General features: G+C 42.4%; 1 protein-coding gene across 1 annotated transcript; it reads left to right on the top strand.

Annotated features, from left to right (window-relative positions):
- Window positions 1–330: 330 nt before the first annotated feature.
- CABP4 (calcium binding protein 4) lies at window positions 331–24,923 on the top strand. Its single transcript, XM_039341021.1, has 6 exons — window positions 331–713; window positions 5,832–5,862; window positions 7,303–7,446; window positions 8,269–8,378; window positions 22,868–23,015; window positions 23,983–24,923. The coding sequence occupies exons 1-6, from the start codon at window positions 480–482 to the stop codon at window positions 24,009–24,011; spliced, it is 696 nt and encodes a 231-aa protein (XP_039196955.1). The 5' UTR covers window positions 331–479; the 3' UTR covers window positions 24,012–24,923.
- Window positions 24,924–27,654: the final 2,731 nt, after the last annotated feature.

The following is a 27,654-nucleotide window of genomic DNA, read 5'->3' as shown; positions in this document are numbered from 1 at the left end:
TGAGCAGTTACAGGGAGTAGGCAGAAAGAGATTGAAGTGATTATCCTGCCCACAGCTCCTACTGGTTCTCTGGTAGCTAGTTCCAAGGAAAAGTGGTTGTCTGGAATTTAAAAAAAAAATAAAGATTCTCCAGGCATAGATCCCAACCCTGTAGTAGTACTACTTTGTGTTTTTCCTCAACAATAAGATGGGGGTAAACATGTTTTTTTCTCAATTGGAGTATAGTTGAGCAGACATGCTCACACTCCTACCTGCCTAGGCCCATCCCACATGGGAACTCTAGAACTCTTTCCTTCTAACCCTGGAAGAACCTATAGCCAGAACAGCTTTAAAGCCTGCCCTGAAATTACCATAATAATCCCCTCTTATTAGCTTTCTATCTGCTCCTTCCTGGGGGTGAAATCTAAGAAGATTACCTTGGCTTTCATACTCAGAGGCTTCATACAGGGTTGCCTATCTCAGAGAAACGCACCTGTCCCATGCCACACAAGAAGCCAGTGGAGACGGAGGGCCTACCTGAGGGCAAAGTGGAAGAAGGAAAGCAGCCTTCCAGGCATGACAGTGAGTCCAAGGACAGCAACACTGAAAGCCCTGCCCCTGAGCAAAGCTCACAGCCGGGTCCTCAGACCAAGCACAGCAAGAAGCATCAAGATGACCCTCATGCAGCTGCCACCAAGGCCTATTCCCCTTTCCTCAACAGGCTCTTTGGCAAGGTGAGTGAGTGGCTGCAGAGCAGGAGCAGGCAATTTTCCAAAGACCCCAGCAGGCTCTGTGGGAGGCTGCGTGCCACAAATAGGAAGGTCAAGGGCCTGTTGGGTGGGACCTCAGGGCGTAGGACTGGTAAAATTGATCAGTCAAGTTTCTGCAAGCTTTAATACATCGGCCCTCCTCAACAGCTGAAAAAATGCCATTGAAGGACAAGCTCCACAGTTGTCTTAGCGGGCCGTTCTTCAGTCCATGGGCTGGCAGAAAAGCATGTTGGCTTAATTTTTATTCTGTTACAGGAAAAAGGCCAAACACTGGGGCTCTCCTTGCAGACTGCAGTGCAGGATAACTTAAGGAGAGGAATTGCTGGAGTCTCTTATCTTTGTTCTTCTTACCAAGCATTCTGTGCTGGCAGGAAAAACAACACTAATGACTCTATCTTAACATGCAAAGAGGTAGGGCTGGGTGAGCATAGGCAGGTAGTACCAGGATCAGCCGGTTAAGCCACTTGTCAAGCTGCCTGGCTGACAGATCGTTGGCATGGAGGCCCTCTACATTTCTGACCTATCAACAGTTTTTAGACTCAGGTCCTGTTTCACCCAGCCATATCCATTAACCACTGATTTTATTACCTCTTTATCACTATTGTCTTGATGTTGTTCCTCCTCTATTGTTGCTGCAGTCACTAGGGAAGAGGGTTTCACTTCCATGATGCCCCCAGTCCTTCCCCCAGTTGCTCACTTTCAGCCATGCCCATTCTGGAGATGGAATATGCCAAGATGACAATATAGCAGTGGGGGGTAGATGGAAACCATGCCAGGCTTTCTCTTGGCATCTGGGATGGAGAAGATCCTGGTTGCCAGGATTCCCCTTCTTACACATGTAGTAAAAGTGAAAGGAGGAATGGGAAGTAAATTTAAATGTCATTAAAGTCTCCTTATCCGTATTTACTGAGTTATTCCATGGCCATCCATTTAGCCTACTGAGATTTAAAACAACCATGGGTTTCTGGTGTAGGTCACAGGGAATGGCAAACGGGGAGGGGGTCACACTATCCTCATCACTAATGTCACTAGAATCCTGGAAAATTGCACTGAAGTGCCTTGGCATCCAAGACTGTTGTTTACTGCAAAATGTTTAATATGCAAGCCATGTGAGACCCTCTAAGATATTACTCTGGCACTGGAGGTATAGAGGGAGGGAAATAAGGAGGGCAAACAACATTATATCCTCCTTTTAATAGCAGATTTCATGCTTTGATGATGAATAGTAGCTAGAATGACTTTACCTAGACCCAAGAAATTAGGAATGTTTGAAGTTTGTCAAAATAACCACTAAACACACACACACAAGGGAAAAAATGTAAAATGATGTACTGTTGGTGTGGCTCCAGAAAAATTGTCCAGAACATATATACGTACTTCAAAATTATGTTGATGGAAATGTGGATAACATGAAAGTTCATTTTATCATGCCTGGCAGAGTTGTAAAAAGCCAGAAATTTCTGGGTTCAAATACATACAATATATGATGTAACTTTGGAATTAGAGATTAAAATATTAAATATAAATGTTACTGAAATATAAATTATAACTGCTGTCAAGAAGATTGAAGGCTACTTTAGAATGTTTTCATTTTCTTTTTTCATTTTCACTTATTATACTACTTGTTACTTTATTCTTCTTTAATTCAAAATTTGTATTGTTTTTAATTCTGTTGAAAAACTTCAATAAGAACCATTAAAAAGAAAAATTCAAGAAAACCTATATTTTCCAACCAGAGTCCCTTATGGCCTGAAGGAAAGCTAGTGATGAAATTGGGCAATGAAAAATAAATATGGAGAGCCTGGAAATAGTAAGTTCCTGAAGGAAGAATTACTTTCATCTCTGAATTGAGATTATAATTCAAAAGTAACATTAAAACAGAAGTTGCAACAGATTTGTCTCTTGAGGAGTGAGTAAAAGTTCCTCACTTTTGAAATGTCAATGCCAGAAGTAAATGTTAGTTAAATGTAAATGGATTTCCACCCTGCTACAGGGATGGTGGATGGTGGACATTTTGGTTTCTAATATTGCAAGTGTTAGCTTATTTCTTAGACACTGCTTGATTTTGCTACCAATCTGCTGGGTTGGTTTCACCTTAGCTTCAACCCTGGTAAGAAAATACTTTATTTTTATACTTTTTAAATACTTTATATTCTGATATAAAGCTTCCCACAACTGCATTCCCATGGGCAAAAATATGCCGAAATGGCAGGTCAAGAAGTGGAGATGGATAATTACTTCAGTGGAATCTGACTTGTACTTTGAATAGTAGTAATTTGAAAGAACATGTTTTTTTTGTAACTAAGGAAGCTTTCACTGGATTTGAAAAACTTAGCCTCTTCATTTTCCAAAGCGTTCTCTTGCTGCTGAAAAATGAGTGTATTTCCTACAAAGCAATTTTTTAAACCAGCAAGCACTGGTTTTTAAACCAGCAAACAATTTTTTAAACCAGCAAGCACTGGAGGCCATGGGACTGTAGAGCTGTGACAAAGCCTTAATTTGCACGCAGCCTGCAGACTCTAGGTTCAGGAATGGCAATGTGAAAGATCTACCTAATGGGACCTGGTGAGCAACTGCCAGCCAAACTGGGCAATATTGGGATATACTATTTGATCTAACACAACTTTGGTGTTGGATGATCACGATCTACACTGGCAAGTCTGCCATTCTAATAGGTTTAATCTAGGTTAAAAGCAGAGAGCCTACTTGCCTGCTCTCTATGTAGCTAACCAGAGTGCATGCTGAGTAAGATATCAGAGAACAAAGGAGTTGGGCCACCACCTATGCATGCATATTCACAACTCTTATAAGATTTGAGATAATTTACAGTTTAATTAATGTTTAAAGTTACAATATAGTTACCCCACTAATACTCCCCAGTTTTACTTTCTCTTCTGTTGCATACTGATCAGTAATTGATTGATGCATGATACTATAAGCAAAGCTTCAGTGAACAGGCAACAAGTAGTCACAGACTTGAGGAACCAGAACAGACAGAAATTACGTAGGGAAAGGGTTGCACCCACTTATGTGCTAAAGAACAGAGGCATGACCCACTGAACACAGATGATCAACTCTCCACTGCTAATAAAGATAGCCCATATCTGCTGCCTTGTTAGAAGCCCAGAAAATTGCATTAGCTTGACCAGTAGGTAGAGAAGATATAGGAAAATGCAGTCTAGTGATTTCCAAGATGTCCTTTTATTTGGAAGTACTTCAGGCAGTCTCTACTTCAAGAGAGGATGAATGAGCAGCTTCTGTTATGAATAAAATCTTTACGCGTAGCCTCCTGGAATGGTTCACCTGGAATGGTGAATTAAAGTAGGCGTACATCTGGGCTACCACGATATGAGCAACCACTAGATGGCAACCAAGAGTTAGAGTTTGCTGTATTTCTTTGGGACCATCTACCCCAGTGGTTCTCAACCTTGACAATTTTAAGGCATGTGGACTTCAACTCCCAGAATTCCACAGCCAGCATTGCTGGCTGTGGAATTCTGGGAGTTGAAGTCCACATGCCTTAAAATTGTCAAGGTTGAGAAACGCTGATCTACCCGTAGTTCTAATGGTTGTGAGGACTCCTGTGACCCAGATACAGCATGTCTAAATTAAAACCTGCAGAAGTGAGCTTGATCTCCAATCCATTTAATCCAGACATGTCAAACACAAGGCCCGGGAGCCAGATGCGGCCCGCGAAGTGATTTCATGTGGCCCGCGAAGCCATCCTGGAAACAGTGAGGGAACGGCCCCCTCTGCCTTGGCCCTGGCCCAGGCCAGCTGGGAGCCAATGTACAATTTTGTGGTGGCCATCTATGCTGAAACATGTTCAGTCTTAGCTCCATAGCTCCCCCTGCATGGCCTGAGAGGAACAGTGAGGCTCCTTCAGTGGACCATGCCTTGACACTTGCCCCGGTCCAACCCCATTCTGCCAGATCTATCCCACTCCTGCCCAGGCCCCCACAGGCACCCTTGACGCGAACGATGTAGAGCTGGCCACACCTACCCAGTAGGCCATACCCACTTCATCCACACCCACCTGGCCCCCTGAGGGCAACCGCAATGCTGATGCAGCCCTCAATGAAATTGAGTTTGACACCCCTGATTTAATCCAATTTTCAGCAGATTAATTTGAGAAGGGATTTCTCACTGGGTTGGAAGTATGTTGGTATTTGGGAGGGTGTGTGTGTTTTAACGTCCTCAACACTTTATCCAAGCTTTCCCCCTGTCAATCAGAGATGGGACTTTTGAGGATACTTGTGGAGAAAATATGACTTTAATAGTAAAGCAAACAATGGCCACAACTAAAATTTGTATATATCTTTTTCTTCTCCTTTTTAAAAAACAATCCTCTGAATAGTCTGAATAGTCTTTTTTTTGGGGGGGGGTTGCTCTACTTTGTGCTTTTGTCTAATGAGACTTGGATTTCAATAAACTTTAGAACTTTCTGCACATGTTGAAAATCCCTCTTGTTTTTCAATAGCCCAGTTCTGGATATTTTCCTCATAGCGTTCCTCACTAACATTTATTCATTTGCTTTCTGAAAACTTCTGTTCACTTGGGACTTTGTTTCATCTTATGCAGATTATATTAAACATTACAAAGATAACTTTTTTTGTAATGGTACAAATTTCAGAGACAGCCAGATGTTTTTCCCCTTTTAATGTGCTTTCTAGCTTTGTAGAACTTTTTGAGATATTCCTGCAGTGAAAGCAGTAAGAAGGATTAACTAAATCAGCTTCAGTCTGGGAGATTCTGGCATCCTGATGGAATCTGAACACCTTCAATATTTCCATAGGCACAAAGGAGGCTTTTTCAGGGAACAACGTGTCTCTTGGCAAATTCTTTTTTGCTAATAGGGCTTCTTCAGCAAGTTAGATCTTTATATAGCTGAAATTATAATAAATGTTACTTATGAATTTTCCCTCCCTTCTTTTATACATTCCCCTATATTCTGTACATGGGATCCTCTGGTTTTCAGGTGGTAAAGTGAGATCTGCTATTATATCGCCTTTAGTTTTTGAAGAAAAGATGAGATATCTATAGTAAACATTTCCTCCTTTTTCTCTTCCTTTTTTATGCTAGGAAAGAGAGCTTTCCCCGTTGGAACTGGATGGTAAGTTGGCAATGTTTTAGGAACATGGATTTAGGATCTTAAGATTTTGGCCATGAGGGGAAGATGCAGTCCTCACTATTTCACTGCTGATCAATAAAAGGATTTTTACTGATTTACCCAGTTCCCAGCCTCCACTTACTTAAATTTAGTTCTTTTTCAGTGTCAAATTTTGAGGAGACTTAATTTTTTTAATGTTTATTGTTTTCAGAGACTTAAATAATTTAATTTAATTTAGTTGATTATTTATAATTTCAAATAGTTTCACAGACTAAAGAATATTCTAGTTTGTGATTTAATAAAAAAATTAGTTTGTTAAGAATATTACAGACATTTTTTTTAAGGAAGGGAGTGACTAATAGAGGACGAACAGTTCTTCAGGGACAAGTAAAGATATGAGTTAGACTCAGTTTAACCATTGTCATTTATTGGAGCTAATTATGAATTGCCATCAATTAAGCAAAACGCATAAATCATCAAGAAGTTTCCAGACCTGTAGTGAGATAAGTTTCTTGCAAAAAAGGGGGAAAAAATTCAAAACAAAAAAAATTGTTTACACGTAGTGCTCGGCTAACGACCACGATGGATCGAAAAATTTCTTTCTAAGCAAATTAGTTGTTAAATGAGTTGCGCTCCATTTTGCAACCTTTTTACCATAGTTATTAAGTGAATCACTGTTGTTAAGTGAATCTGACTTCACTTTGTGACTGACTTTGTCAGAAGCCAGCTGAGAAAGTTCTAAATGATAATCTCATGATCCTGGGACAATGTAACCGTCATAAATACATGCCAGTCAAGTGCCCAAATTTTGATCATGTAACCATGGAGATGCTGCAATAATCATAAGCATGAAAACCAGTCATAAATCACTTTTTTCAGTGTTGTTGTAACTTTGAATGATCACTAAACAAATTGTTGTAAGTCGAGGACTACCTGCATATCAATAAATGTTATCCTAAGAGCATATTTGCCTTCCTCTTTTTAATTTTTTTCCCTTTTTTGTTCTTTAAGGAGGAAAGATTGTAAAGATTTGTATTAGAAGAAAAGAAAGTACAGAAAGTCAAATCTGTGATAATAATAATTGTTTATGTATAGGAGTTTATTAAGGTAGTAAACTTTCTCTCCTGCAAACTGTAAATGGTCATGATGGTTACAAATTAGCCAACGTGGCAATTTTATTTATCAGAATGATTATGACAGATATGCTATCTGGGCAACACATCTCTACAAAGATTACTCGTGCTTGTTAGCTTAAAGCCAGCCTGTCCAGTTCCTGGCAACCTCTGAATGACCATGGCTGTAAGAGAGCCCAAGGGTGTGCTTGCCTTCCAGGGCCATGGGCCTTTCCCTGAGTCCCCAATGGGGGAAGAAAAGTCAAGGAATCTTTGCTTCATGTCTGCAAAGTTTGTTTGTTTGGTTGATTTTTTTCACCTTTCCTGGCAGAGCTGCTAGATGCTTTCAAGGAATTTGACACGGATGAGGATGGCTATCTCACCTACAAAGATCTGGGTGATTGCATGCGAACCATGGGCTATATGCCTACAGAGATGGAGCTGCTGGAGATCTCCCAGCACATCAAAATGCGCAGTGAGTTGAATATTTATGTGCTTCTCCAGTTTCCAAGGCTCAGAGTCAATAATAGTCACAGGATGGGGTGCTGACAGGGCAGCTGAAGTAACCACTGCATACTATTTAGGCATAGGGATGAAATGTTATTTAGAGGATGTAAATTAGATTCAGAGTTATATTCATAGCTCATTACATTGTTTCTTAAATTACCCACAAACCATTTCAATAAAGTTGAAGAAATGCTAATCTCCGTGAAACACTTTCAATCATCATGTTCCCCCATGTCTTGTCTTATTTTATGGAACCGATGCTAGAGCAACAGTTATGAACTGTTGGAGAACAGGAAATCTAAGAGCAGTTTAATCTCATTCTTTCTCTAAAACAGAGGTCCCAAACTCCCGGTCCATGGACTGGCACCAGGCCGCAGCACATCAGAAACTGGGCCATGCAAACAAGTGAAGCCCCATCCATGGGATGTAGGCAGCACACGAAACCATGCCCTCTCCAGTCCACGGAAAAACCTCTCCCCACAGAACTGGTCCCTGGTGCCTAAAAGGTTGGGGGCCTCTGCTCTATAGGAACAGTAAGAACTTACAGAGTTCTGAAAGTTGGCCATTGTGGGAAAACAGAATGCTAGATTAGACATGTTTTTGGTCTATTCTAACATTAGATTTATATGGAACTCTTAGTTTCATATAAATCTAATCAGTAAAATAAATAAATTAAATAAATCTCTTGAAGAGAGGTAGTTTATATATCTAATAACACCATCTCCTACCTCATTCAAAAGTGCTTCTTCCATCAATTGAACTAATCGTTTCTTGTTATCTGTCCTCTTAGTGGGAGGACGTATAGATTTTGAGGAGTTTGTAGAGATGATGAGCCCCAAACTGCTTGAAGAAACAGCTCATATGGTGGGCGTGAGGGAGCTGAAGATCGCCTTCCGTGAGGTATGACAGCACAGCTATGAATTGGATATGTAAAGTTGTGCTGAAACCCATGCATATTTCCATAATTATTGATACTATTTTTTTATATATAAAATGGAAGAAGAATAGAGGATTTGGTTAGAAATATGTTTGCCCCTAGCCAGAAAATGCAGCATACAGCTAATTTATTACTATGAAAGAAGTAACAATGACGATTTAATTACCTATATTCCGGTGTATAAGACGATTTTTGAGAGCGTTGAAACAGCTTCCGAACTCGGGGGTCGTCTTATACACCGAGTCGTCTTATACGCCGGAAATAAGGTAGTTTCTGACGTATAAGACGACTTTCTAGGCAGGCGACTCGGCGTCGATCGTCTTATACGCCGGAAATACCGGTAGTTTCCGGCGTATAAGACGACTTTCTAGGCATGCGACTCGGCGTCGATCGTCTTGCGACCCGGCGTCGAACTCGGGGGTCGTCTTATACGCCGGGTCGCCCTATATGCCGGAATATACGGTATTTAATGATGTAAAATATGTAAAATAGAGACACTTACCAAATAATCTTACCAAAGATAGACAGGAGACAACTGAGGCAGTGGAGTCTCACTTCCTAACCCTGCTAAATGTATGCTGAAAGGACTGAAAGTAAGGGAATTTGGGGACTCTTTCTCTCAATGGAAAGGAAGACACAAGGTCAACCTTCCAGGCCTTTTCAGAAGAAGATATAATGTCATTTTTACTTTCTGCATATCATCCAACACACCAACCTCCTTTCGCCTACTCAACCCTGGAGGCCTGAAATTAGTTGGTACTGAATGTCAACTTCATAGAAGAGGTAAGGTTATTTCTTCCTTTGGTTTTCCTCTGAGGAGGGAAATCCAGAAAGAGAAATGGCTCTTGTACCACCTCCATCTAAGTTCAGAACCATAAGGGTTCACTAAGATTAACACAAAATGTCACCTCTCAGATAGTGTTTGGCTTAGAGACAGCTACAGGGCTAGCAAGAATAAATTGGGAATAAATACAAATGCTCTTTTGATCAACTGAAAGTCCTGAAGTAATCTTACTCTGTGTACAAATATCCTATGTGTTTGCTACTGTTCTTGTCTAATCCGTAAATGGCACCAGTCTTTATCAAGCTCATTTTAGCTTTACATTCTTTTCTCATACTCTATAGAATTAAAGTTTATATTTGGCAAAATGCTTTACCTTCTCCCCTCTCTCTGCTCCCATATGGATTTCTTGCTCTGAGTAAACAATATTAATAAATTGAAAAATATTAGTGCAGTGCCTTTTGCTTTACCCAGGAGTAATATTTATTTATCTGATTGATTTATTTGTGATTGATGTATTTCTGACTCTTTAAAGAAAAATTATTTAAGTGAATAGACATAGAGACAAGTAATAGATATTCAAAAGCATATTTCCTACCGGTCATTTTGATTCTTCTCTCATTTGTTTCTGTACTATAAAAAGTCTATTTTTCAGAAAAACACCCCTTTAATGTCTCATTCATAGTTCCAAGCCTTTCAAAATACTTCTTTCCTGGAGGCTAGTCCTTCTATGATGTCATGTCCAAAGACTTCATTCCCTTAAGCATTATTTTTATTTTCCCTTGCAGTTCCTTCTGAGTTCATTCAAACATCTGACTAGTTTCCAAAAGCCTTGTGTTGTCTTTGTGTAAGACAAACAGAGGAACCAAGGCAAGGAAAAGCTAATGGTTCACGAATTGTTTTATTTTCTTTCTGTGATCAGGAAATTAGTCTGATTTCTGTCAGAACAGAGTTCAGCCAAACTCAAGTCAAGCAGGAAAGGGAATTGAAAGTGGGTGGCAAAACAATAATTGAGTAGTCAACTTGAAAACTTCCAAGGATAATCATTAATCCCATGGCATAGTCACTAAATACACTGGCATTCTGCACCCGTGATAGCCACTGTCTTGGTCAGTGGCCCTTCAGCTACATGTCTCCTCTGCACCCCAAATATGGCTGCGGAACCTTGAGATTGCATTTCCCAAAATTTGGTAGCAAATGTCCATTTTGTGCAACATGACTTTTGGGGATTTGTTTTTCAAAAATAAAAGAGGAAATGAGAGGTAGAGGCCTGTGGGAAGGCAAACTGCACTGCAGTTAAATCCCCTCGCCCCTGAATACACAAAATTTCAATATTGCAAAGGAGTTCTCATGCGGGTGCTATGCTCATGCAAAAATTATCTAAGCTCATGCTATTTGTCTGTCATTCAGGAGAGAGAATCTGAAAAAAGTAACTAAGACTGGAGAATTTGGATAATCGGAAGAGGAGATAATAATAATAATAATAATAATAATAATAATAATAATAATAATAATAATAATAATAATAATAAAGAAGCTGAAGAAACAGTGGACCACCTGGTAAGCTGTTGCAAGAAGATTGCACACTGACTACAAGCAGCGGCATGACAAAGTAGCAACAATGGTGCATTGGAAGATCTGCAAAAAATATCATTTGCCTGTAAGCAAAAACTGGTGGGATCATAAAATAGAGAAAGTCATAGAAATGATAAAATTAAACTGCTCTGGGACTTCAGAATTCAAACAGACAAGCACCTGCAACATAACACCCCAGACTTAACAATTGTCGATAAGAAAGACAAAAAGTCTGGAGAGTGGACGTGGCAGTGCCTGGAGATAGCAGAATAGAAGAGAAAGAACTGGAGAAGATAACAAAATACAAAGACCTACAAATAGAAATAGAAAGACTGTGGCAAAAGCAAGCAAGGGTAGTACCAATAGTAATAGGCTCCTTGGGTGCAATCCCAAAACCACTGGAGCACCACTTGAACACCATTGGCATTGACAAATTCGCTATTAGTCAATTGCAAAAGGCGGCCTTACTAGGAACTGCTTCCATCCTGCGACGATATCTGTAATACCATCAAATATCCACATCTGCCTATCCCAGGTCCTGGGTAAGGACTCAATAGGTAGACAAAATGCCAAATCCAGTCTGAACATCTGGCTGACTGTGCGATGATCAATAATAATAATAATAATAGTAATAATAATAATACTAAAGTTGGAAGGGACCTTGGAGATCATCTAGTCCAACCCCTGCTCAGGCAGGAAACCCTATACCATTTCAGACAAATGGCTGTCCAGTCTCTTCTTAAAAACTTCCAGTGTTGGAACATTCACCGCTTCTGGAGGCAGGTTGTTCCACTGGTTAATTGTTCTGTCAGGAAGTTTCTCCTTAGTTCTAGGTTGCTTCTCTCCTTGATTAGCTTCCATCCATTGCTTCTTGTTCTGCCTTCAGGTGCTTTGGGGAATAGCTTGACTCCCTCTTCTTTGTGGCAAACCCCTGAGATATTGGAACACTGCTATCATGTCCCCCCTTATCCTTCTCATCATTAAATTAGACATGCCCAATTCCAGCAACCGTTCTTTATATGTTTTAGCCTTCAGTCCCCTAATCATCTTTGTTGCTCTTCTCTGTACTATTTCTAGAGTCTCAACATCTTTTTTACATCATGGTGACCAAAACTGGATGCAGTATTCCAAGTGTGGCCTTACCAAGGCATTGTGAAGTGGTATTAATACTTCACGTGATCTTGATTCTATCCCTCTGTTAATGCAGTTAATGTTGGCTTTTTTGGCAGCTGCAGCACACTGCTGGCTCATATTTAAGTGATTGTCCACTAGGACTCTGAGATCCCTCTCACAGTTACTACTATTGAGCAAGGTACCACCTATACCAGTGGTGATGAACCTATGGCACATGTGCCAGAGGCAGCACTCAGAGCCCTCTCTGTGGGCACACGTGCTGTTGCCCCAGCCCCGCCTCCCCCGCAGACTCCTCCTCACCAGCAGCCCCCATGGAGGAGAGTCACACCCCCCGGGCATGGCCTGCACAGAACAGCACAGCCAAGAACATGGCAGCCAGGCAGCGGAGACAAGTCTCCACTCTCGCACCCCATCACACACAGATGATGCTGCAAGATGCAGATGGAGGATGTGCCCATGGCGCTGCTGGGCCATCTGGGCAATCTGTGGTGGGCCATGGAGGTGGTAGGTAGCCCTGCAGGTGGGGCAGGGGGCAGAGTGTGGGTGGGGCGGAGCAGGTGGGCTGGGGCAGTTTTTGGGCACTCAGTCTCTAAAAGGTTCGCCATCACTGACCTATACTATACTTGTACATTTGATTTTTCTTGCCTAAATGTAGAACCTTAATTTTTTCACCATTGAATTTCATTTTGTTAGATAGCGCCCAGTGTTCAAGTCTGTCCAGATCCTCCTGTATCTTAAGCCTGTCTTCTGGAGTGTTGGCTATTCCTGCCAGCTTGGTGTTGTCTGCAAATTTGATGAGTTCCCCTTCTATCCCCTCGTCCAAATCGTTGATGAAGATGTTGAAGAGCACTGGGCCTAGAACAGAGCCTTGGGGCACCCCACTACATACTTCCCTCCATGTAGATGTGGTTCCATTGAGGACCACACGGTGAGTATGGCCGGTCAGCCAGCTACGAATCATCTGGTGGTGATGCTGTCTGTTATGTCCTGAGCCTGTGCAAGCAGGCTCGGGGCATTGCAAACGGTCCCGGGCAGGTGCAAGCTGCCCGGGACCAGACAGGCTGTCGCCAGTACTTGTGCGCATGCGCAAGTGCTGGCGTGCCAAAAGTTGCAGATTGACCCGGGAATGGCCTATAAAAGAGGCCGGGAGTTTTGGGCGTTGTCGGCGTCTTCTAACTTGTAAGCTGAACTGGAAATAAAGAAGTTTCTGAGAACTACAACTGCTTCTCGTGTCTTGCCATTTCACGAAGGACGCAACACTGGCGACGAGGATGGGATTGCCTTACATCAATGAAAAGAAGGTGTAAGCTTACCCGAGTGAGTCCTGAGCGGCAGGAACGGCGTTGACTCGGAAGCTACCCGCCAATCCAGCGTGCATTCGGGGGTAGGCTGGCTGATAGACCCTTCCTTTCTACAAAATGGCAAAAATTGGAAGGCTTTCGGAATTCGACGTCTCACATCCAGAGAGGTGGGAGTCCTACGTAGCCAGGGTGGAAAACTATCTCAAGGTAAATCAAGTAAGGGAAGATAGTTTAAAGGCTGCCACCCTGCTGTGCGTTTGCGGTCAAGACGCATTCGAAATCGCTGAGAACATTGCAGCACCTGTTCCTCTAGAGTCTGTCAGCTACGCAGATCTAAAAAAGCTACTGAAGGAGCACTTCCAGCCCAAGATGTCCGTCATCGCGTGGCGCCACACCTTCGAACAGAGGGATCAACGATCCGGAGAATCGGCCAAGGAGTACATCGCCGCGCTGAGGAAAGCCACCAAACATTGCGAGTTCAAGGACCTCGAAGAACGACTGAGGGATAGATTTGTATGCAGACTAAGGCATAGAGAGTTACAACAGAGACTTTTCGCCAAAGAGGACTTGTCATTCCAAGATGCCTTGAGAGAGGTCACCGCAGAAGAAGCAGAGGGTGGCGCCATCAAGAACATGCGGCCGATCAGGAGCAGTCCAGATGCTGCATCCGTGCACCAGGAAGAAGTCCAAAGGAACTCTGAGGAGGATCCTGACGAGGAAGTGGACCGTCTCCACCCCACGAAGGAAGGAAAACAGAGAGGAAGCTCTTCAGCTCTCCCCAAGTGCCTCGGTTGTGGAGGTCACCACAAGAGAACCGACTGCAAGTTCCGCTCCGCTATCTGCAGGGCATGCGGAAAACAAGGACACATTGCAGCTGTGTGCCTGGGCCGTCGGAAGGTACAACCTCAGGAAGAATTGCGCCTGAAAGGTACCAGGGTCCCCAGCCAAAACAGGGTGGGGCTTTGCGCTTCGCGAAGAAGCATCTATAGGACAGGCACACACAAGCCCATTAAGAAAAAGCTGTCACTTAAGGTGAAGCTACAAGGGGTTCCATTGGCTATGGAACTGGATATGGGGTCTGCACTTTCGATCATTTGCATGCAAACGTTTAGGAAGATTTGTTCCGGTAGTGGAACTCAGGCCAAGCTGAGGCCTTCTGACATTGTGTTAACAGACTTTCAAAACTCCAGAGTGTGTGTTAAGGGGGAGGCCACCCTTAACGTACAGTATAAGGATTTTGAAGGTCCACTAGATCTAATAGTAGTAGGGGGTGAACGAACGAGTCTCATAGGACTCGATTGGTTTGAGGCCTTGGGAATACACGTCACAGGGCTCAATAGTCTGCAAACACTCGACCTACAAGAAGTCTGCAAAGAATTTGCAGATGTTTTCAGCCCCCAGCTGGGCACATACAAAGGACCCCCCGTGTCACTAAAGCTAGACCCCACTGTCACTCCCATTAGGATTAAAGCAAGAAGGGTCCCTTTTGCTTTAAAAGGTAAAATTGACACTGAGTTGGACAAACTGATTCAGCAAGGAGTTCTAGAACCTGTTGACTCCAGTCCCTGGGAAACCCTCATTGTCACGCCTCTCAAGGCAAATGGGGACATTCGCATCTGTGCTGATTACAAATGCACTCTGAATAAGGCATTGCAGCAACATGCCTATCCTGTTCCTGTGGTCAGTCATATTCTGGCCTCCCTCAAGGGGGGGCGTGTTTTTGCAAAGCTTGACCTAGCTCAGGCGTGTCAACAGCTGCCTGTTGATGATGCTGCTGCTGTAGCTCAGACCATTGTGACCCACAGAGGGGCTTTCAAGATGAAGAGGCTACAATTTGGAGTAAATGTCACTCCTGGAATTTTCCAAAGCGTAATGGAAAACACACTACGGGGTATACCAGGGGTTTGCCCCTATTTTGATGATGTCTTAATTGCAGGAGATTCTACACACAATTTAGCTGAGAGATTAAGGGCTGTCCTGTTAAGGTTCAGGAAAACGGGCCTCAAGCTTAAGAAGGACAAATGTAAAATTGGGGTGCCTTCTACTGATTTTCTGGGATTCAAAATTGATGCTATTGGGATTCACCCTGCTGAATCCAAACTGAAAGCTATTATGCAGGCTCCTAGGCCAAAGTCTAAGGCCGAATTGCAGGCTTTCCTGGGCCTTCTGAGTTTCTACAATTCCTTTCTCCCGCATAAGGCTAGTGTAGCTGAGCCTCTTCACAGGCTATTAGACAAACAGGCAGTGTGGCAGTGGTCACAAAAACATGAGGCAAGTTTCAATGAGGTCAAGGCCTTACTCATTTCTAACAGTGTACTCGCTCATTTCAATGAATCCCTTCCTGTGTGCATCGCTTGTGATGCTTCTCCTTATGGGGTAGGAGCTGTACTAATCCACCTCCGCTCTGATGGAACTCAGGTTCCTGTTGCATATTACTCCAGAACATTGTCTTCTGCCGAGCGTAATTATGCTCAAATAGACAGGGAGGTCTTAGCTGTTGTTGCTGGAATTAAAAAATTCCATGATTTTTTATATGGCAGGCATTTCACGGTCTTCACTGACCATAAGCCTTTGCTGGGACTGTTTACCACGCGTAAGCAAACCCCCCAAATCATCTCCCCCAGGATGCTCAGATGGTCTATCTTTCTGTCTGCCTATGATTTTTCCTTACTTCGCAAACCTGGGAAGGAAATGGGCCATGCTGATGGCCTCAGTAGATTACCCCTGCCGGTAATAGAAGCTGACCCCACACCAGCTATCAATCTTCTTTCCATTCAAGCCTTGCCTGAGTCTCCTTTGAATGCCAGGGATGTAGCCGCTGAATCAGGCACAGATCACACACTTTCACGTGTCCTTTCTTGGGTTTTGTCTGGATGGTCAGAGCACTGTCCTGGTCCTGAGTTTCAGAGTTTCTGGCCTAAAAGGAACGAGTTGTCCACCTTCCAGGGTTGTCTGCTTTGGGGAAGCAGAGTTGTCATCCCTTCCTCAATGAGGACTAGGGTCTTAGGTTCCCTCCACGAGGGTCATCCTGGCATTGTACGCATGAAGGCGCTTGCGCGCAGCCATTTGTGGTGGCCTGGTTTAGATAGAGACATTGAAGCTAAGGTGCACGCATGCCACCCTTGTCAACGCTCGTGCCCTGAAATGCCCCAAGCTCCTGTACATAGATGGGAGGAAACATAGTCTCCATGGTCTAGGGTGCACATTGACTACGCTGGGCCCTTTCAGGGTCAATTCTTCTTGGTCCTAGTTGACAGCCATTCAAAATGGCTTGAGGTTGTACCTGTCTCTTCCACCACCACTGCAAAGACTATTCAAGTACTGAGGGGGATTTTTGCTGCGCATGGGCTTCCAGACGTCCTCGTGTCTGACAACGGCCCTCAATTCATGTCTTCCGAATTCCAAGCTTTCTTACAGGCTAACATGATTCGTCATGCCACCTCTGCACCTTTCCACCCGTCCACCAACGATATGGCTGAACGCATGGTTCGCATCACCAAGGACGCCTTGAAGAAAATTACCTACGGAGACTGGCATCACAGGTTGGCTGACTTCCTCCTTTCTTATCGCACCCACACTGTCCACTTCTACAGGGAGAAGCCCAGCTGAACTTCGTTGGGGGCGAAAACTGACTACCAAGCTTGACCGGTTGCATCCGGACAGACTGCCTCCTTCTGTTTCACACCCCAGGGCACCTAGGCAACTACTTGTGGGTGCCCCGGTGTGGACTCGTAATTACGGGCCTGGTCATACATGGGTCCCCGCTTCTATATCCAGGGTCACAGGTCCTCTGTCTTACGAGGTGTCCCTGGACAATGGTCGTGTCCTGCGTCGACACATCGACCAACTTCGCCCTAGACGGGACCTTCCCGCTGAGACTCCTGGGTCTTTTCCAGGGGGGAGGGGGATCCCTTTGGGCAAAGGGAAGGGCATGGGCTGCTGCCCATTATCAATGAGGAAGCTACAAACAGCTCATCTCAAGATTCCGCAAGTGCTCCCAACAGGAATTCATGGAGCTCAACTAGAACCCAGGCATCAGTGCCTACTCCAGCCAGGGAGTCACCCCGGGGGCATAATCACTACTCACCCGCATCACTCAGTACTCCAGTCAGGGAGAATACCCGTGAGCATCCCAACAAACCATACCCTGCAAGAGAGCTGGCACACACTCCTTCTAGTTGGCCCGACACTACCCCTGTGCCTAGAAGGGGGCAAACACACAGGGAGGTGGTCGAGGAACCAAATCCCGACTACAACACCTCTGATTTCACTCAGGGGACAACTGAGTTTTGGGACACTACCGAAAACCCCACAAGCCCGGGTACAGAACGGGAATCAGGGGACAGACAACCTCCTGACAGGTCTTGGACGGACCTCGGAGGTTCTACAGAAACGCCCAACAGTGTCAGTCACTTAGAGGGGCCAGAGAGCCTGCAGCTAGGCAGGACAACCAGGTCAAACAAAGAAAGAAGCCCTGGTCTGACGAGCCCGGTGGGCAAGCAAGCAGGCCAGGCATTGGAGCACAGTCCTTGGGAACCACCAGGGTGTAATAGGGGGGACAGGCACGTATCACCCCTCAGTCAAGGGGTACTTGGCAGGTACCCAGAAGTTAGGAGGTCACAGAGAGCCAGGAAATCTCCTAAGTATTTAGAGGATTTTGTAACTCTATTGGCAAAACAGAGTTAGCAGAGGAAGCAGAACACTAAGGCTGTTGGCAGGAAAAGGAATACCTGGCATTAGGTAGTATGGCACTACACTCGCAATGGGTTATGTGTTATTATGGCATGATTAATAGTTTTAGCCCGGGGGGAAGGGGTGTTATGTCCTGAGCCTGTGCAAGCAGGCTCGGGGCATTGTAAACGGTCCCGGGCAGGTGCAAGCTGCCCGGGACCAGACAGGCTGTCGCCAGTACTTGTGCGCATGCGCAAGTGCTGGCGCGCCAAAAGTTGCAGATTGACCCGGGAATGGCCTATAAAAGAGGCTGGGAGTTTTGGGCGTTGTCGCCGTCTTCTAACTTGTAAGCTGAACTGGAAATAAAGAAGTTTCTGAGAACTACAACTGCTTCTCGTGTCTTGCCATTTCGCGAAGGACGCAACACTGTCTAACCCACATTTTTCTATCTTATCAAGTAGTAGGTTGTGATCTACTTTATCAAATGCCTTACTGAAGTCCAAGTAAATTATATCCACAGCATTCCTCTGATCCACTAATTTTGTCACTTGGTTAAAGAATGCAATAAGATTTGTCTGGCATGATCTGTTTTTGACAAACCCATGTTGGCTTTTAGTAATGACTTTGTTTGCCTGTAGGTGTTCGCTGATTATCTTTCCCAGAATCTTCCCAGGTATTGAAATCAGGCTGATAGGTCTGTAATTTCCTGGATTCATTTTTTTTCCTTTTTTGAAGATGGGAACTACATCAGCTCTTTTCTAGTCCTCTGATAGTTCCCCAGTGCTCCAGGATCTTTGAAAAATATAGTTCAGTGGTTCTGAGATCACATCTGCCAGTTCCTTGAGAACCTTGGGGTGTAATCCATCTGGTCCTGGTGATTTGAACTCGCCTAGGCTGGACAGGTACTCATTTACCATTTTCTTGCCTATCTTGTGTTTCTAATCTGTTTTTTATGGTACTGTTTTTGATAGATTGGGCTGTTTTTTCCCTTTGTGTAAAGACAGATGCAAAAAACAAGCTAAATAGTTCTGCTTTCTTCCTGTTGCTTATCACCTTCTTGCCACTTTCCCCCACTAATAGACTAATCATTTCCTTAACTTTATTCTTGTTTTTTACATGTTGAAAGAAGCTTTTTTTGTTGTTATTTTTGACTTTGGTGGCAAGGCTTAGTTCATTTTGAGCCTTAGCTTTCCTCACTTCATCTTTGCAGGCTCAGGCTATTTGCTAATATTCTGCCTTAGTTATGTGCCCCTCTTTCCATTTTTTATACTTGTCCTTTTTATCTTTCAATTTATCAGAGAGTTCTTTATGCAGCCATGCTGGTTTCTTTTGAGAGCTGTTATTTTTCTTCTTTGTTGGTATTGTGCTAGACTGGGTTTTTATTATCTCACCTTTCAAAATTTCCCAAGCTTCTTGAGTTGTTTTCCCCTTAAGGATTCTCATTCATGGAATCCTTCCCAAGGCCTCTCTAAGTTTATTGAAATTAGCTCTCTTAAAGTCCAAGACTCTAGTTTGACTGTGTTCTATTGCTTGTGCTTCCATAATGCTGAATTCCAATATTCCATGATCACACTCCCGCCCAAGGTTCCTGTGGCTTCAACACCTTTTATTATTTCATCTCTGTTAGTGAGAATTAGATCCAATATGGCTAATCCTCTAGTTCCCTTCTCTACTTTTTGGGAGACAAAGTTGTCTGCTAGGTTTGTCAGAAATCTGTTTGATCTTCCACTTGGTACAGAGTTTCTCTCTCAGTTGATGTCAGGATAATTAAAGTCAGGGCTTTTTTTCTCATAGAACACCCAGAATGGAGTTCTGGCACCTTTTAGGGTAGGCAAGGCAGGTTGTATGACATGTGTGAGTTACAGCACTTTTTTTTTTTTTTTAGAAAAAAAGCACTGATTAAAGTCCTCCATTACTATTGTGATATGCTTCCTACATACCTTAGTTAGCTGGCTAGCAAAAAGTTCATCTATTTCCTCTGTCTGATTGGGTGGCCTATAGTATATACCTATGGCAATGTCATTCTCCCCCCCCCTTTTATATTGACCCAAATGCATTCAAGACAATTTTCATCATTGTTGTGCTCTATTTCTGTAGAGATGTAGTTTTCTTATAAAGGAATGGGAAGGTTGAATGGAGAATAAAAAAGAAAGGAAGATTTATTTATAACTTAGAAATATAAAAGTGCCCTACTGAGGACAGACTCTGGATAGCATACAATTGAACCAATACGACGTTTAAAAATAGGAAAAAGAAATACATAGAATGATATTACTTTGGACATAATAGGGAAAAATATGCCACAGCCAAGACAAACTTACACACCAGTGGGCATGACAAGTATCTATCCCAGAGCTTGGGGAAGGCGCCAAGTTTTTAAATATCATCTCAACATGAGTAGGCAGTCCAAACCCTGCCAGGGAGATATTGTTCCAAAGAGCAGGTGCCGCAACAGATGTTTGAGTGGGAAGTAAATACAGTCCGTTCTCAGACAATTCCTTTCCCCCCCATATATTTTATTGATTTTTTTTAAACATAAATCACTTAATAGTTGGTAAACAGTGTGTTTGCTGGGTTTACATTGGTAAAGAAAAATCATTAACAATTGGTTTCTATAATCCATAATCCACATAGTACATTTAATTGCTTTCCCCTTTTCCCCAAAATGTCTTCTTTGCAAACCTTGAAATAATGCAATTCTTATTATTTTGATAAATAACAGTTACATATATGATTTTTTCCCAATAGTCCTAGAAATAATGATCACATCAATATAATATTTCTTTTCTATCTAATCATTCTGGTTATATCCTCATCTTATATCCTGTTACAGTCCTTATTTAGATTTGTTTCTCCCATAAAGTTCAAAAGTTCAAAATCTGGTTAAGATTTTCTCAACAGTTAATTACATTTAAAGATTTAAATCCATTTTTCCCATATAAACCATCTCAAAGCTTTTACATTTCTCAAAGAATAGGTAAAAACAGTAAAGAAAAGGAAAAGAGAGCAAAAGTAAAGAAACATAAAAAGTAAAATACTACTTAAAATATATATTCCTCCTAAGCCTGCCTACCCCTGTCCTAAGCTAATATATATTCATTCCCAAAATTTCTTATTCTTTTTAACCATGATTAAAATATATATTAAATTTTTAAATATTCCGTTTAATGTGCCTAGTCATCTAATCCTTTAACTCTTATTCAAAAGATTTTTTTCTTTTTTATACATTATAATTTCCCTAAATTCAGACACATTTAATTATCTAAAACATTTCCTTCATCTAGGCCATTTCAGCAGTTTTATATTACTTATATCAAGAAATAAAATAAAAAGGGGGGAAAACATACAGTATTATTTAAGGAATTCATCTCTCTTAGAATGACATATGTATTCAGAATCTTTTCTAGTTCTTTAACCATATTCAAACAAATGTTTCTTTTTTAAATATTCTCTCTGGTAGATCCCATCATCTATTTCCTTAATTTTCACTTTGATCTTTTTCCTTTGACCAGTATCTTTCTTGATCAATGTGTTTTGCTGAATCAAAAGGTTTTTCCATATATTCATGACTGTTGCTGTAGGTATAAGAGGAAAACCAAAAAAAGTGTCTTTATGTGAGGCTTTTGCCTTTCCATGTTTCTTGAAAATGTTTTTCTCTTTCTCCTTCTTTGCTTTTCTTATCACTTCCTTTCTCTCTGATGTTTTCAACATCTCTACATTCCATTTTATCCAATCTGTTTTTTTTGTCCTCAGATTTATTTTGTAGTCTTAAGGAATGAGTTGTTTTTTTCCATTTCTTGTAAATTTTTTCCCACTAGGATTAAATCATGTTTTCTTGCTTTGTTAAGTTTCGTCTTTGAGTCTCTATTTTCAATTTTATGTCCATTTATTTGTTTTGTCTGCTTCTTCTCTGTTGTTGTTTCCTGACAGTTTTTTTTGTTGTAAAGTTAACTTAGAGATAGATTGATTTGTATTTTCAAAGTTATTTTTGATTTCTTTGTACTTTGAACTCTGTGTTATTTGAATTAATTGCAGTATACTATATATCTCCTCCTGAGAGGTATTTATGTTTTCTTGGTGTGTTCTGTTTACATGTCTCTGATTCATGATGACCAAAAGTTGGAGTTTTCCTTCTTATCTGCAAATAGCTTTAGAGTCCCGGTTAAATAGATATTTATCATCCAAAGAGTTCAAAAAAGATTTTTTTTCTAAAGTTTATAATTCTCTCTTTGTCTGCAGCCCATATTGTTGTCTTTTTTTGCTACAGCTGTTCTTTATTATTAAAGCTTTGAAGGTCACAAACACAGATTAGCTTTTCCCAGGTTTTGGCAAGTTCTCTATGGAAATCACAGCTGTCATAATCTTCATCCACCATTAGGTGTCAGCATCTATTTAGTTTTCAATATGAACAATGGTCTTTAAAATGAGAGTCTTAACCATTCAACAATCTTAAACTTGCCCAAAGTTAAATTTTAGCTTTCAAGTTTATAAATTTATTTCACTACCATATATTTTGATTCTCCATAGAAATTTTAATTCGCCACTTCCATTAGTATAAGGATGGGGCGGAAGTCCCCCTCCTTCACTTTTGGAGGTATTTTACTTCTTGGGGATCTTTTCCAGGAAATTAAGTGTAGAATAGAAAAGGGAAAATCAGATTCCTCACCCAGTTTCAAGCACATTGTTTACTGTAGTGCTGGTTAGTTCTTTTGGACTCCAGTTGCAAGTAGCTTGGGTTGATTGATGAAATACAGCCTTTCTCTGTCATATTAGAAGGCTTTCCCCAAGACAAACGGAATGACCACCGTCATTCCAGAGTCACCTGGGCACCCTTCTTTCTTCGCCACCTCTCTGGGGCAGCTTGGACCTATTAGGGTCTCCAGGCAAGATGAAAGTTGGCTGTGGGGGTGTGGCGGTCCGCAAGCCTCTGACCAGTCACTACCATGCAGGACCAGAAGTCCCATTCTCAGGCAATTCCTTCTTTCTCAAGTTTGATACAGATGGAGATGGAGCTATCAGCAGTTTTGAACTGCGCCAGGCTGTGACTGCCCTCTTAGGTGAGCAACTCAATGCCCAGGAGTTGGACGAGATCCTGCAAGATGTAGATCTCAATGGAGATGGAAAAGTGGACTTTGATGGTGAGAAAAGTCAGCACATGTTTTGTTAACTTCTTTCCCCTTAAATACTGCATTCTGAAAGGCAGGATCTATTTTCTATAAATGAGACACTATGTCAGAGGGATTTGGTTTTTTTAAAATACCGAATAGGTGCATCACAAATAGTGCAGGACAGCATTGGCTGGGTTGTTTAAGAATGCCTACCAATAGAAGAAATAATCTAGAAAAGCTGCAGGTTTTCCAGAAATGGATAGCACTGCAGTTGTAAGTTCCAGTAGGAGTCATACAGTAATCATGTTTTCAAATTTATCCATGAAAACATGCACAAGTTTGAACCAGAACTCTTTCATTTCAATGCATTTAATGTAGATTAAGAAAACAGGATTCTTTGCTACTCATTACTTCTTTAAAGGAAGCAGAAATTGTTTCCCCCTGAAGCTTTGTATGGTCTGTAGTCAATTTTGTAACTACTAGTTATCAGAGAATATGGGTCAATTTCAAAATTCATGGTTGGATAAGGTTGACTACCTTCTTTGATCATTGTTTGTATATAAGTAGCAGCACCTTTTCCATGGAACATAAACTAGAACTGTAACTCTGAAACATATTGTAATCACTAAAACATGCAAGTGTTTTAAGGACTTATCATAAATACAGTCAGGGCAAGATGAATTTTGGTAGGGAAAAGGGAATTTTATCAGGAAACTAGATTAACACTTCCACAATATAGTCCATTCCATACATGAGGGAGCTATCACACTGATGTGATGTAATGCCTGTTGTGATTTTCCCAAGGACTAGGAAGCAACTATGATGGTTTATAACACTCTCTTCCTAAGGCCCATTCACCCTTTTGAACTTTGTCCCTTGCCTCATTCTTACCAGAAAGCTATGTATGTTTATGTCTCCCTCTGAAAGGAAGACATTGATTAAGAAGATGAGAACCCCTCAGAAATATGATTGATCTGACTTTTCCTGTCTCTTTCAGAGTTTGTGATGATGCTGTCATCCACGTAACAAGAACCAGAGGAGAAGAAATGGGGATGTCTTTATTTCCAGAATTACCTTGCTCAGTAATGGGAAGGAATTGGTTTCTGCTGCTAGCTTTTTTCACTTGCTGGAGATAGGAACATCACGATAGGAGATGAAATTCTCTTTCCCCAAGTCTGGATCCAAAGCTGCAAAGTACCTCAGGGAGCAGGTGCTCACTGTGTGTGCAGGAAGATTTTGAGTTTTGAGGCAAAATGGTTGGGCTGAGCCTAGAGAACTCACCTGGCACCATCTTTGTTTGTTAGGAATACAAAGCACTTCAGGGCCCATACCAGTGTGGCTAGGCCTGGCAAATTCTGTCCAGGTATGGAGCCATACCCAGGTGTACTTTGATTTCCTCTGACATTCCCCTCCCCCCATCAGCTCAAAATTCCTGGAGACTTAAAATAAACTGTTTGAAGTTAATAGTTCATTCATCCAAAAATATTCTGTTGAGCTGAATGGTAATTTTTTTTTAATCCCCTAAGAGCAAAATGAATAAATGAATGACAAGCCTCTTCCCAGATATTTTAAAATAAAGGCAAAGAGATTCCTGGATCTCATTCATGAAGATTCTTCACTAGAAACTGTAAGGATATGCGTCCTATTTCAGTACACTGGTGAAACAAAAATAATATCAGCTTTGGATTTGTAAATAAAGCTATCATAATTCCAAAGAGCAATCCCTGAAATGCTTCCCATGAATTCAGTGTCAATTTGAAATTTGGAAAAAAGTTAAAGATCACTATATGCAACCATAAATATATTTATTTTCTTTTGACAATTGCATAAATATTAGATATATGTATGTTTATGCAAAAGCAGAGTCAGACTCTGGCTGTGTTACTGAACAACTGCAGTGTTAAATATTGAAATGATATAAAGCATAATTGAAATATTTGTATTTTGTTTTTCTGAAGTTCATGTGTTAAGTCTAGATAGCTGGTGATAATTAAAATTCACATTATTAGACCACAGATGAAATCAAAATGTAATAGTATGACACATATGGCAGACAGAACAAAGTCTTAGTTAAAAATCATTCAGCCTGACAAATTGAAAGCCTGCTTCATACGTTAAAAAATATTCTCAAATTGACAAAAAGAAATTGAGGATGAGGTCTTCAGAATTTCACTTTCCAAAACAATGGTGTGTCTACAAAGAATGTTCTTTGTCCAACCAATTGATCCTGCATCATGGACAGGAACATAAAAAGCCACCTCAGCTTGATTTTAATGGGTAGGCAGATTAGCATGACAAGAGCTTCTACTTGGGATCTAGCTAGGACAGACATGTCAAACACAAGGCCCGGGGGCCGGATGCGGCCCACGAAGTGGTTTCATGTGGCCCGCAAAGCCATCCTGGAAACAGTGAGGGAACGGTCCCCACTGCCTTGGCCCTGGCCCAGACCGGCCGGGAGCCAATGTACAATTTTGTGGTGGCCATCTATGCTGAAACACATTCAGTCTTAGCTCCACAAGGCCATCTGGAAACAGTGAAGAACCAGCCCCTGCCGCGTCGGCCCCACCCCCTGGGTGCATGCTGGGGAGGTGTCACCTTTTGTGAGGAATGAAGAAATGCACCATTGCCTGAAAGTGGCCAGCAAATGGCCTTCGTCTACTTCACATATCCGGCTTGATGGGCTCTGGGGGAGGGGTTTCAGCAGGAAGCGGGGTGCTCTCCTCACAGCGTCGGGTGGCTGAGCCAGGTGGCGCGAATCTGATGAGAAGTGCAATGCTGCCTAGCCCCCAGTCTGCCCAGTTTCAGCAGGCAGCAAGGTGCAAAGCTGGCGATCTTTTCACAGCCCAGCTCAACCTCTCAGTGCTGTGATGAGAGCGCCCCGCTGCCTGCCGAAACTGGACAGGCTGGGGGCTGGGTGGCATTGCACAGGTAACATTGACTCTCACTCTGCTCATGGCATCCCCTCCCCCAGAGCCCACCAAGCCAGATATGTGAAGTAGGTGAGGGCCATGTGCTGGCCACTTCTAGGCAATGGTGCATTTCTTCATTCCTCATAAAGGTTGACATCTCCCCAGCTGCATGTCTTGCCTGTTTTTCTCCCTCCCTCATTTCAAATATTTTCTCATCACTCTGTACTTAGGAAGAAAGGAAGGAAAGAAGGAAAGGAGAGGGAGGGTCTGAGGGAAGTTCTGCCTTAGTTCTGCCCTGCTACCCTTTCACCATCCCCTTGCCCCCTCTTCCTGACCTATCCTGGGGGTCTCCCATCCTATTGCTAAGGAAACTTTGGATACAAAACCGGGTCTCCTCCCATGGAGAGGGAATGGGCCTCCCTCTGACTTTGCCCTCGTACCCATCATGAGCAACCTGGGTAAGGAGAGCAAGCACAGTAGCAGCAGCCTTGAGGATGAGGTAAGTGCAGCTAGGTGACCCCTTGGGGAAGTGGGGCTGGGCTTGGTGCCACGGGTGCTTGAGGGGCAGGCTGGTGTTTGACCTCTGCTGTCCAGGGCTCTGGGCAGCCCACACCACCATCCAGCCCTCCCCCGCATGGCCTGAGAGGAACAGTGAGGCTCTTCCAGTGGACCATGCCTTGGCACTTGCCCTGGTCCCACTCCCTTCTGCCAGAGACCCTCAAATCTGTCCCACTCCTGCCCAGGCCCCCACAGGCCCCCTTGACACGAATGATGTAGAGCTGGCCATGCCCACCCAGTAGGCCATACCCACCCGGCCCCCCGAGGGCAACCACAATGCTGATGCGGCCCTCAATGAAATTGAGTTTGACACCCCTGAGCTAGGACATTACAGATAATCATCAACAATTGTAATTACACCTGTAAATATTTAATAACTAAAAGGCGTATGGCAGGATAGAAGTAATATGATCCCATAGGTAAACACCCATAACTTCTTTGTACCAGCTGAAGCTTCTAAAAACCCTTCCAGTGATACTTCATGCTAAATGTAGTATTCAAATCTAGCAATAACTAAGATACATTGAGTCAGTTCTCCTCAGGACTGGGAACAGCATTCCAAACTAGATTTTTGGGTCTACAGTTTCTTTGCTCCTTTGCCTCAAGAAACAATTTCCGCAAAGCAAATAGCATCCCTTATCATCTAACAATCTAGCAGTCAAAGAAAACTTGGCCAAAACAAATGGAATGTGTAGCTTGGCTATGGGTAAAAAACTAACCACAAACATTATTTCATGCAGGAAAGAAGTCCTGTGTCTCTGTTCTCCCTGTCATGCAACAGACAGGAACAGATTAAAGCATCAAATACAACTTCAGAAAAGCAGTTTCCACAGGTATCTCCCATTTCACCTTGCATGCCTCCTCTTTGCCTGTGATTTCTTAGCATCTTTTTTTTTTAGAGCATTTTTTCTAAAAAAAAAAAAAAAGTAGTTAAACCCACATTCAGAAAAAAGCTCAGGCAGTAGATGTAGTGTCTCTGTGTTTGGGAGACATTAGTTCGACTATTGAGAGGTAGCCAAACCTGTTATTCAAAGCAGCTATCTATGCTTGCTCAATCTCCCCACCACATCACGATAGGGAGGGAATGAGATTGATACTTCTTTTTTTCCCACCAGCAGGGTCTAAGCAGAAAGGGAAACCAAGCCATGGGGTTTCACCATTCACTTTACTTAACGTTCCACATTGAAACTACAAGGACAGAT

This window comes from Crotalus tigris, unplaced genomic scaffold (assembly GCF_016545835.1).
Source record: "Crotalus tigris isolate CLP2741 ecotype Arizona unplaced genomic scaffold, ASM1654583v1 scf7180000017764.6130737, whole genome shotgun sequence".
Taxonomy (NCBI): Eukaryota; Metazoa; Chordata; class Lepidosauria; order Squamata; family Viperidae; genus Crotalus; species Crotalus tigris.
Note: the sequence above shows the minus strand (reverse complement) of the source record. Positions and strands in the feature narration are given on the sequence as shown.

Excerpts from the sequence above, each read along its gene's own strand:
- CABP4 (XM_039341021.1), top strand. The coding sequence starts at position 480 with ATGCCACACAAGAAGCCAGTGGAGACGGAGGGCCTACCTGAGGGCAAA. Across the intron at positions 5,863-7,302 it reads TTCCCCGTTGGAACTGGATG|AGCTGCTAGATGCTTTCAAG; the intron begins GTAAGTTGGCAA and ends CTTTCCTGGCAG. Across the intron at positions 23,016-23,982 it reads TGGAAAAGTGGACTTTGATG|AGTTTGTGATGATGCTGTCA; the intron begins GTGAGAAAAGTC and ends TGTCTCTTTCAG.